The sequence below is a fragment of the Dermacentor silvarum genome, chromosome 5 (assembly GCF_013339745.2).
Source record: "Dermacentor silvarum isolate Dsil-2018 chromosome 5, BIME_Dsil_1.4, whole genome shotgun sequence".
Classification (NCBI taxonomy): Eukaryota; Metazoa; Arthropoda; class Arachnida; order Ixodida; family Ixodidae; genus Dermacentor; species Dermacentor silvarum.
The window spans coordinates 61,437,805-61,449,704 of NC_051158.1; the positions used below are offsets into that span (position 1 = coordinate 61,437,805).

Consider the following 11,900-nt stretch of genomic DNA (forward strand, 5'->3'; position numbering starts at 1 on the left):
TCCCGAGAGCCGACGTGGCGTTCCGGGGATCATCGAGCGTGCCGGTCTGCCGTAGAAGGGGGAGCCTCTCTGGGGTGCCTGGTCTTGTCGTGAGGAGCTGCAGCTCGTCCAGGAGCCTCGCCCGAACTTGCCGAGGTCGACGGCCACACCATGGACGGCCAACGTCACGGACTCGGCCAGACCCCCAAGTCTCCCGTCGCCAGTGCGGTGCTGGCGATGCGACCTTCCTGGCCCGGAACCACGTCGATAATCCCAGCTCAGCCTCGCTTCTGCCTCGATTATGGCTCGGTTCACGCGCCTCACGCGCCTCGCGCCGTTCCGAACGCTCCGATCACATCGTCCTCGTCTTCTTTTATTTCGCCTCCGGCGTCTTACTCATGACACTGGGCGATGAAGGCAACTGTTTCATTTTAGAGACCTGAAGAGCCATGCAGCGACGATCGCCGAGTCGCAGTACGCCCCACAACATACAGGCGCTTCGCAGCTGCTACTCTGGGAAGATGGCGGACGCGGCCAGTGTTGCCCGATCACTATTCGTATTGCATATCACCTATTAGGCAAATTAAAGATAACAAACGAAGCTCTTGCACTGCATCATGTAAACAGACTTAAAAGAAAATGAAAGTTATTGGTACTAACAGAATTCATTAAAAATGAAGATTTTATGTTTGCGCAGAGATGAAAAGCAGAGTGCTCCAGACTTGAGAAAGCCCTAAATGACTATTAAAAACAAGAAAACGTTGCTTTTGCTATGGAGCCAACTGCCAACACAGAGCAAAGCCCACTTGGTACTGCCAACTATTCATGCGGTGGCTTAGCTATTTCAGCCGGCACAGGTTCTTTCCACTGGTGTATCCTTCTTCTAGAACTCTGTGGTACGCGTTATTAAAGACGTTGTACGACCTCAGTGCACGTCTCATTGCTCGCGCAGGCGTTCGCGGCGCTGTTCGGCAGGTACGACTTCCTCTCCCACGACCGAATGACCCACTTCATCGTGACAACCATATGCCGCTACCCTGTGACCCGGGCCATTTGTCCATGGATCATAAATGTTATCGCCGGCCAGCAGACTCGACCAATCAATGCGGTGAGCGCGTGTTGAAGAGAGATAAAAAAAGCAATGTCTACGATGGGAATCCTGCATTAATTTAGGATACTATCACCGAAATTTACTTTAGAAATTTTTAAATGTCAAAAGCCGCATGTCTTGTTTGTGACAACTTTATCCATAATTGAGTTGCGAATATTACAGAGTTGAACCACGATATAAAAGTTGCTGTTCTCCAGAGCAAAGAACTCATATTTAATACAAAAGAAAAATTTTAAACAGCATGAATAATTGCCTTCAATCGCGGGTGCTCTATCTATATATAGCTGGAGATAACCTAAGAATAAAAGGTTATATGCAAGCTGTCCAACTCGATGCACAGATGAGCCAGCCCAATTACGTTCGCTTCAAGCGGCTCTCCGTGTTTAAAACGACTATTTTCTCCATGCAGATCAGTCTTTGTGTCACTGGTTTTAGAAACAAACATCAACGTCTTGGCAAATATTACGGATGATGCTGATATCAGCGTTCATCCGAAGGTAATATTATAGTCTGAAACAACGAGCTTTTATATTCTGATTAATCTGGCATTTACGGTAGCAGAGTAAAGTAATTAAGCTGCGAACATACTACAGCTGGCTGGGATCTCTTTGAGAGGCGAAGGACGGGCACGTGGTTTTCTTTTAGTGGGTGGAGCTTGTGCTGAATTCTTGCGTTGTCACCGCTTATAGCAAGCATCAAACAACATCTCGCTTGTCGCGAGTCAAGAGATAGAGAGGCTGACTGCAATGAGAAACTGCGTGGCTATGAAGGCCTAAACGGCTTCTGCCGGCATATATTGAGAAAAACGTGTGAGGAAGACCACTGAGCATCATAATGTGTAAAGTTGTCAGATTAGCAGTCACTAACGCGCTACTTCGACTAACTGAACAGTGTACCGGGATACTGACACAGCTTGAAGTATACATATAGTAACGACCTTGAAAAAATACGCTGGCAGTTAGGCTTTGCTAGGGCGCAAGTCTGAAAATGCCTCCCTGCCTCCTTTTAATAGCGGAGCTGTTTAAGCCGGCCGTAATAAGTGCCGCGAGCCGCAAAATCCTGGAGGTAGTGCAGAAAGGGTCCAAGCGCAATGGCACATACCCCTGCGAACTCGAGAAGCTGAGCCTGGATAAGTCTAGCTAAGTATGGTTGGGACTACTTAAGGTTAGTCAGTCATTGATAGCCAATCGATAGCCAATCAATAGCTAATGAATAATTGATCGATAATCAATAAATTCCGAAAAATGCTGGAGATGACTTGGTAGTGCTTAGCCTAGCCCAAGTACATGGCCAATACCTTGCGATAGTCAATCGATAGCCAATAAATAGCTAATCGATAATCGTTCAATAATGAATAAATTCCGGAAAATGATGGGGATGACTTGCTAGTTCTTAACCTAGCCCAAAAGCCACGACTAGCTTGGTGCCCATCAGCTTCACTGTCTCTTTAGCATTGAGCCTCCAGTGCAAGCTACACTAATTTCTTTTTTCAGACTCGCATGCCCGTTTTTCTAAAGGACACTCCTGCGGGGACATCCTACAAGAATATGAAGCACATGGGTCAGGTGAGCCACAACAAATGGAAACCATAACCTGCAGTTCGAAAAGTTGAAAAAAAATTAAATTATTGGATTTTACGTGCCAAAATCACGATTTGATTATGAGGCACGCCGTAGTGGGGGACTCCGGAAATTGGGACCACCTGGGGTTCTTTAACGTGCTCCTAAATCTAAGTACACGGGTATTTTCGCATTTCGCCCCCATCGAAATGCGGCCGCCGCGGCCGGGATTTGATCCCGCTACCTTGTGCTCAGCAGCCCAACCCCATAGCCACTGAGCAACCATGGCGGGTTCGGAAAGTTTAAGTGTGAGCATGCACGTAATATGTATATTACCGTTTAATGATCAACAGTCTCTGTGAGTGTTCACCGAAAGCAGGGGAGGAGACGACTGAAAGTACTCGAAAGGGGATTCGAAGACAGCACAGCTGGTCGTGTATGCTTTTTTTTTAATTGCGATAGCTATTATTGGACACACCAGGCGAATTTTTGCCGTCCCCGCGATTATCCGTATAAAGAGAGTGTGATAAGATCCAAATGCGTCCCTCTCACCGTATGCTATGAGTGCTAGCGAAAACATGCTAGGATGAGCCGTGAAGGATGGTGGCTTAAAGGATCCCTGTAACGCTCTTTTAGCTGATAAATAAATGATACTAGATAGGAGAGAATGCTTCCGTGAACACCTCAGCAAAATATTACACAATTACATGCAGCGGGGAACGCACAATACCTCTGTAAAGATCGGTCACGCCAAATTTCCGCCACCTGAACTGCACATGATTAAAGCCCTTCGGAGGGCTTCACACATGATGACTCCAAGGCGCCCTCATAGGACTTTCTGATAGATGTGTGAAGACGTCACGAGCAATATTAACTCGGTCAACGGCAACAAAAGTATATGCAATGGCAACAATACTCATGATTCTTGACGTATTAGAAAATTACAAAATACCACTTACGTTCAGAGCGCCTACAGAAAAAAATCCGCCTCCATTCCACCCTGTGAAAGTGGATGTACAGCAAAGCTGTTGCCGACATTACTCAAGCGCCACTACCACAAGGCGTCGCGCCGTCGAGATCAATGTAGCGTCTACGACCGCGTTCGCGCTCTTTCCGTTGGTGCTTCTACGCCGCCGTGCAGGTTCGCGGCGTCCGTACGCTTGAACGTAACCCACGTTCACGAAGTGAACGTCATTGGAATTGTTATTGCGATAGCAATTATATGGACACTCCAAGCGGATTTCTGCCCTCGCCGTCGCCCTGCGGTTCCGTATAAAGTCCAAGGGGGATGAAATCGTCCCCGCGCGCTGTATGCTGTATGTGTGCGTGAAAGCACGCGGGGGACGCGCGCTTTCACGGGGAGCGAACGCACGGCGGAGAGAAAAAGCGACGTCTTCCGTTGCGCGAAAGGCCGTGGGGGGGGGGGGGGATGTGAGGGAGGGAGGGGGGGGGACGTTGTGCTGCGGCATCAAATGCGTATCTTGCGACCCGGCGCAAGGGGAACTGGAATCTCGAAGGCGAAAGGAGCAAGCCGGAAGGCAGCGCGCGAGGGAGGGAGTGCAGGTTCTGTTCTGCGAGCAACTGCGTGCTTCTATGCGCTGTGTTTTCGCCGCTAAGTTTCCGTTCAAGCGATAGACCGCACGAGCCTTCGCTCGCTGCTGCTGACGCGCTTGCTCACGCCAGCATTTTGACAGCGGTTGTGTGCGGTCATCGAGTGTGACCTATTCATGTTTGCTTGCGTGCGCGATGACACCATGCTTGTTATTTCAGTTAGTAAGCGAATGTATCGAAGCTTATACAGCCGATAAGACTACTATCCTTACTCCGTATAACTCTATACTAATTTGCTGTCGCAATTGATGCGTCGCCTTTCTGGCGAAACAGATTTTTTTTAACAGTCTTGCCCTGGTGTCGATTACTGTCGCAGCACACTCTGCGCGATCGATGCAACGGACAGAGCACAGATGCATCGTGTGCACACGTTTGTCACGCGCGCACGCAGGTGTTCCGGAGTGAAGCATATATCCTCATTCTAGTATCCTCCGGCTGGTGCAAGTGCGTTATTGAACTAATTCAATTGCTCAAAGTGGAGTGCGTCACAGGTTTTGTAAAGTACGACTTACAGACAACCTGCAGTCAGATATCGGATTGTAATTTGAACATACGAGAAAACGTAATTCTGTTACGCGGAAACTCAAAATTACACTAGCTCTGGAGCCAAATTTTTCTTTGTAGACGCGATGGTGTACACGCACGGAGGCAGACAATTTGCCGGGGTAGCCATATACAGCTTCGCTGTAAAGTAGTTTTCTACTTCGGGTATTCGGCGGCCATTGTCTGCTCGAGTTGTGGCGCTCCCTTTGCAGTGCAAGATTGTTTCGTCGCTAAGTTTCGCTCACCGCTATCACAGCGCGCGTTTACGCGTTGCAGTACGTCTTCCGCTCTGTGTAATATGTGTGCACACACAGATTCACTTGAACGCAAGTAGACATCCAGCGCTAACGCGGCGTTTGTCCTTTCCGGAGCTGTTTAAATTGTGGGAGACGCTCTTCACCAGCCTTTATCTGAAAATGAACGCGAAACAGCGACGTCCTTGTGCCGTTGTTGGCTGCAAAGGTGGACAGAGTGGTAAAAATGCACTGCACCGGTAAACGCAAGACGAGCAGCTTCGGCAAGCCTTGTTAGATGGCAGCCTCTGACTTTAGTTCAGCGTTTTGTAAGCGCCAAAAGCGGAAGAATTATGTTTCACGTGAGTCGACGTGAAAATCTAAAAACAAATTTAAACTGTGCGCCGTTCAGTGGGCGGAACATCGCATGAGTGTCTCATTTCAGGAATCGCCAGCCGTATGTGTACAGGCGCGAGTACGAGCGGGTGCGAGAGAGAAAACCTGGGGGCATTTGCTTCTTAATGTCTGAGTTTGCTCTCCGTGACTTTTCAAAAGCATTTTTTTTTTTGTGGTACTCTTTGAGTTAAATAAACGTCCTCCAGCATTCGAAAAGCCTGGTACGAGCGAAGATACTGCTCAAGGAGAGCAGGCCCGTTCTCTACTACAGCCCATATTGCTCCCCCGGGAAAATCAGTGATGTTATTTTTAAGGCGGAGCGCCGTAAGGCGCGAGAAAGGCATAATCCGGCATGACTGACTCAACATGAGCGCCGCCGTCGCGAGGAAGTCTGTCCGACGTACCTTTAGCTTCTGGGATTCGCGTACGTCCGACTTACCTTTAGGCGCGAAGATCACCAAATGGGGTGTCAGTGCTCACTGCTTCACCTGGTTCACCGTGCCGGCAGCGAGCGTCGGAGCGTAAACGAACTCGCGCATGGGCATGCATGGGGATGCATGGCCAGCGCGCGCAATCTCGCCAAAAATCGTCCACGCCGTTGCACTGCGCCAGCAGACCTAACTCCGCTATACCGGCAAGCTTAGGGACAAGCGCATACAATGCAAGCAAAAAAAAAAAAAAACCTATCTGTAGTACCTAGGCAAAGCCGGACATTCGAGGAGCAAATGGATCCATATTTTCTCGCACCCGCTCGTACTCGCGCCTGCGCACAAACGGCTGGCGATTCCTGGAATGAGACACTCGATAACATCGCGGCTGTCATAGCCTCCGCAGTGCAAGCCGTTGAAGAATGAGTAGGCATAGGTGGGCGTCTCTAGCCTTACCGCGGCCGCGCATGACCGTCCGCGCAGCTGAGACCATACTTGGCCCACGCACCGTATTTTGGAGGTAATCTGTGGCGGGTGCAAAATCATCTCTCCCTATTGGGCGAGATTAAGAACGCGGGAATGTTCTGCAAGGAAAAAAATAGTAACGCTTGTCTGAAAGCTTGTTGTCGACACCGCTCTGAAACATAATATATATGTGTAAACATACAATTTTTTTTAATCAAAAAATATAGACGCCGACGTTAACTGTAGTGGGCTGTGGTACTCCCCCTTAACTGGCATGTTATTTGGCCTGCGGCATTACCTGTAAAATGTTCTCTTCCCTGATTTCAGGTCTACACAACGAGGCGCTTTGGAAAGTTTGACTACGGAGCGCAGCGCAACATAGAAGTCTACGGGAAGGTAAGATTTGGTTTCTGACCAAAGGATTGCTTTTATGATGAAGATCACGTGGTCTGCCGCTGTTTTGTACTGTCAGAGCGATGTTGTGGCCGACATTGGTGGGCTCCGAGACCTTCATGCAACCGTTATACACTGTCCTCCTCAACCTGTGACTATGGTATTGCTATGATCTTCTCCCTCATACATGTATTCAATCAATCAATCAATCAATCAATCAATCAAGTTTTGACTGCTCTTCCCAAGGATGATCTTGTCAATGAGTGGCCCCGTTAGGTTTCACGAAAAACATAACGATACCCGTCTGGTTTTGTATATTTTGAGCTTTAGTTTCCTGCCATCTTCTTGATTTGTATAAAGTGATCCTTTGTCTTACAAGGAACCAGTGTTTCATGTACTTTAATCAATGCGCTAGCGATCTCGAAAAACGTAAGGCTCTTAATCCCTGTATATCACATATTTCTTTCTGATTATTGTACCCCTATTTATGTTCATTCTTTTCTCGTCCTTCTAAAGCTGTATTCCCGTTTACAAAGTGCTCCTCGGGGGCTCTAGGATATAAATGAATGAATGAATGAATGAATGAATGAATGAATGAATGAATGAATGAATGAATGAATGAATGAATGAATGAATGAACTGTGCTTGGGTGAATCTCTTTCCGGCATATAACGAAAAAAGACACAAACAAAGCCACTTGAAGCCACTTGAAACTTATTTATTTATTCATGTACCCCATAATAATGTTCATACGGGCACTACATAAGGGGGAGGAGGAACGAGGGAGAGTGAGTTAGGATGATAAGCGTACATGTAAAAAACGTTAGTAAACTCCAGTGACAGAATTATCTATAAGAGCACAAACCCGAATGATCCATTAGCCCACAGGAGGATGGAAGCTTGCCGTGATGTGCAGTATCGAACAAAGAAAGCCAATGTTTCGACGAGAGGTTGTCCTCGCCAGGACAGCAACTGCCTCTATAGCAGCGCTTTTATGTAGCATTTTTATATGTTGTGTTTTTATATGCAGTGTGTTTATATGACATAGAAATGGGAAGCGGGGGTCTGCTAAGAAAAGCAGTTGCTTTCCTGACGAAGAGAAGTCCCCTGGTTAAAACATCGGCTTCAGTGACATTCCCGGTTCAACTAAATTGCCTCATCACTTCAAGAGCAGAGACACATATGCGAGTGAATGCAGTAAACAGAGAAAAAATCACTCGTTCAGAAGAATCTTCAACTCGCGAATGAGAACAGCGAGATTAAACGATGATTTGATGCTCTATTCCAGTGATATCATGGAAGGAAAAAAGAAATAATATTAGCGAAAGTTAGAAATAAAAATGAAGAAGGAAGTGCTTCACTTTAAAGGGGTGACCAGAACGCTGAAAAACACGATGAGCTGTATTTTTTAAAAGATTCACTGCAACAGATATTTAGCACGCTCAAGCGCTTGAAAATGAGATAACGCCATTAGTAATGTGTGATTTTGACTGCAGGGCGAGGAATGCGATTGCTTGATGCTTTCATGCGATGCTATACAGGCGACGCCCCCGGAATACGACTTCCGACGCGTGTCGGCGCCTGTGGCCCTGTTTTGGAGCCAAGCGGACGCCCTGGTTTCGGCCGAGCACATGGCTACCCTCCGTGAGAAGCTGCCCAATCTGGTGCTCGACTTCCGGGTGGCGGACGATCGGTTCAGCCACCAGGAGTTCGCCATCGGAGTCACCGCCAAGGAAGCCGTGTACGATGACTTGGTGGACATCATGAAGTGCTTCTCCGGACAGGGTTAGGAAGTGACGCGCGTTTACGAGCGGCTCGACAAGTATTATCCGGAAAAGTTGATTCACTCGGACAGCGGCCATCGCTACTCGAGGCGATTGATATCAACACTAACGGGGTTAGATTGCAAGCATGTCAGATTCAAGGAGTAATTTGGCCCGTGGCCAAGGAGTGTCATGCAAAGGTGCCTTAAGCGGACACTAGAGATCAAAATGGGTTGAGCTCTATTAGTCGACTACCGTTATAAAATACCAGAAGGATCACTACGATCATGAGAGGAGGCTTTATGAGTCGGAAAAGAACAAAAAAAGAAAAAAAGAAAAAGAAGACACAAGTGGCGACGCCGTTTTCGATTTGTCGCACCAGCCATGACGTCATGGATTTTGGCAGCCTCTTCTCGGCTCTAGTGTTTTTTTTTGTTTTTTGTTTTTAAATCGGTGAACATGAACTATATTGCATTCTATAGGAGCGAGAGAGTGAGTTTTAGTTTATGGAACAGTTTACTGCTCAACAACTGCCCATATGCGAGGAATCGCGTCAAAAGTCATGACGTCACGCTGACGTATGGGCGCTGGGGCTTCGTTGAAAAGTTATAAAAATGGAAGTTTGATCTTAATTTTCTTTTTTAATAATAAATACGCTACGGCGAAATTAACGAACATAAAGTTCTGAAAAAATACTTTATCAGATAAAACTAACTTAGTGTTTCCCTTTAGTATCCTCTTATAAAGATTTCCAGGGGTCATGCAGGAACATTACATTGGACGGCATTATTTGATGTCACGCAAACTATTGCACACATCTTTCGCAATATTCAAGATATACAAGTGTTAAGTAGATATTATAGTGCTTTTTATTTATGCGGTTGTTTTGTTATACAATAGCGTTGCGACACATTGTATCAATGGTTGTTGCTTTTAATGTTATTTTGTCATGTTTTTGCGTTGTTATGACTTTGATACGTTGTAAAATCATTGTTTGGGCATTAATTGCAACAAGCTTTTTATTCCACATGAACTATGTGTATAAAATGATAGAGATATACGTATAACAGTGTGTAGCCCTCCCTCTTCATAGCGCAAGAAGTAGGTGGCACGCCGTCTTTGGGCGCGAACATATCCTTTTTATCATTCTAGTTAAGAATGAAAAAGAGGCGCGGATTTTTTTAGCAGAAAATTTCATAGGCGCTTCGTCGATGGTGCAAGGGTGCTTTCGTTAGGTTCAGGGGCAGAGCTAAGAGACCCGCTTGAGGAAAACGAAGAATCAAGCTGGAGCTGTAGACGTCGCAGTTATGGTATTATCGTATGACGTCACAGATTCCACAATGTCTTTCCGGATATGAATGCTTTCGCACAGGAAAGGTCTGCAGGAGGTCCCATGTTGGGTGTTTTGTTTCGAAGGAACGATGATAATTTCTGACGAAAATTTAACCAGCGCAAACTGTAGCCGTTGTAAGAGTCGTTATTGTGAAAGGCAGGTGCTCTAGAGAATACAGGTAGAACTCGGCTTCGCTATTCATATTATCTTAGGACACACTGACGCACCCCAATAAGCTTCCTGGGAACATTGCTGTGTGAGAAATGCAATACACCACTGAAAAATTCTGGGAAGGCTAGTTCGTTCTTCGTCATAGATGTGGAGTTGTACTGCACAGTTGCAATTATGCCGTGCAATTTCACGTCACTGAGTGATCTGCGAACACCTAGCTTGACCTAGTTTGACCTAGCTGACTGAGTACCTCGCTCGTATGTCCCGTCAACGTGATTAGTAACAAATGCCGTCTGATCGATGATGGTTATACAATGTATAGAGCCGCTGTGCCAACGCGGACGAGCAGTTGGGTATGTGGACGGAAAGCGCAAGGGTTGGAGGTATGCAGTGCATTCAACTTTTTTTGTGTGTGTATGTGGATTGTGCCAAAGAATATTCCCGTTGAAAGCCATAAAGACTGCCACTGCAGCTTGCAGGTTTCTCGATCCGTCCGTACAAATTGAATGTCGCAGCTAGTGATGTGACTGCCCACGGACCTACGCATTCAAAATAAACGGATGAAGATGCCGCACTTGTGACATTTATTATTTTGTGCACATGATGAACAAGGTACGAACGCACGCTTCTGAACAGAGAAACAGAGCTGTCAATTTTAAAACAAGGTAGATGTCGTTCCATTAACTGTAAAAAAAAAAGAAAAAAAAAAAGTTGTCGCAGTTTCACCTGAAAGGCGAAGCATCAATTGCGATAGCAAATTTGTAGAGAGCTATACGGAGTAATGATATTAGCTTTATCAGCTGTATAAATTTGGACATGCAGCAGCACCGGCAACGCGCAGAACTGTTGTCGACGCCGTCGGCGTTTTTCCCGCGTTCGCTCAAAATGCCTGCGGCGTTGGTGACTGTTGCCGGAGCCTCTGATATAAATAGGCATTTGGTGCCGCAGCTAAACGTCGTCTCCCTTCCCTCCCCCCCTCCCCCACGGCCTCTCGCGCGTCGAAAGAAGGCGCGTTTGCTCTACATATATGATGATTGTAAAGGAGGAAAGAGACGCCTACTTCTGCAGCCCTTAAGGAAGCACGGCGCAGAACGCGCGTTTGTTCTCCGCCGTGCGTTCACTCGCCGTGAAAGAGCGCGTCCCTCGCGCCCTTTCACTCGCACATACAGCGTTCGGCGGCCTTTCCCTTTCCCTCAAGAACCACTTATCATCATCGCGCGGCGACGATTTCATCTCGATTGACGTCATACGGAACCTCACGGCGACGGCGACGCCGACGGCAGAAATCTGCTTTTGAGTGTCCATATAATTGCTATCGCAATAAAAAAAAGTTTGCCGACTTGACACAGTTACCATTCTGACTCCTCTTTGAAGGCTGTCTACGTGATCAGTATCAGTGTTTATTTCAACGCAGAGAAATGAAGAAAAGCGATGCTCATAGACTTGCTGCGCGGTACGCGGTTTTATTGTGGTATTTTAAGTGCAAGAAGACCTTCACGTGACCTTGTAGGTGCCTTCATACAGACTCTCAGGTGTTTTAGTTTTTCCCTTAGTTCAATACCTTTCCCATTCCCGCCGGGGTAGCTTAGTGGCTATTGCGTTGTAATGCTGAGATCAAGGTTGCGGGTTTGATTTTGGCTGTGGCGGCCGCATTTCGATGGAGGCAAAATGCCAGAACGATCGTGTCGTCACATTTAGCTGCACGTTAGGGATGCTGAGGTGGTCAAAATTATTCCAGAGTCCACACCACTACGGCATGCCTCATAATCATATCGTAGTTCTGGTACGTAAAATGTTAGAAGTCATTTTAATTTGCTGCCTCCTCCAGCACGCAACAGATATATTCCAACCCTGCGTAAACGTAGCGGTTCTGCACAAGATTTTCGGCAGGGGTTGCGCTCTCATTGTCACTTTG

General features: G+C 46.8%; 1 protein-coding gene across 1 annotated transcript; it reads left to right on the plus strand.

The window, feature by feature from the left end:
* Positions 1 to 553: 553 nt before the first annotated feature.
* Positions 554 to 10,553, plus strand: LOC119452422 (lipase lipl-1). The gene is made up of 4 exons (XM_037714586.2): positions 554 to 1,087; positions 2,584 to 2,655; positions 6,653 to 6,721; positions 8,260 to 10,553. The coding sequence occupies exons 1-4, from the start codon at positions 980 to 982 to the stop codon at positions 8,506 to 8,508; spliced, it is 498 nt and encodes a 165-aa protein (XP_037570514.2). The 5' UTR covers positions 554 to 979; the 3' UTR covers positions 8,509 to 10,553.
* The last annotated feature ends 1,347 nt before the right edge of the window (positions 10,554 to 11,900 follow it).

Excerpts from the sequence above, each read along its gene's own strand:
- LOC119452422 (XM_037714586.2), top strand. The coding sequence starts at position 980 with ATGACCCACTTCATCGTGACAACCATATGCCGCTACCCTGTGACCCGG. Across the intron at positions 2,656-6,652 it reads ATATGAAGCACATGGGTCAG|GTCTACACAACGAGGCGCTT; the intron begins GTGAGCCACAAC and ends CCCTGATTTCAG. Across the intron at positions 6,722-8,259 it reads ACATAGAAGTCTACGGGAAG|GCGACGCCCCCGGAATACGA; the intron begins GTAAGATTTGGT and ends GATGCTATACAG.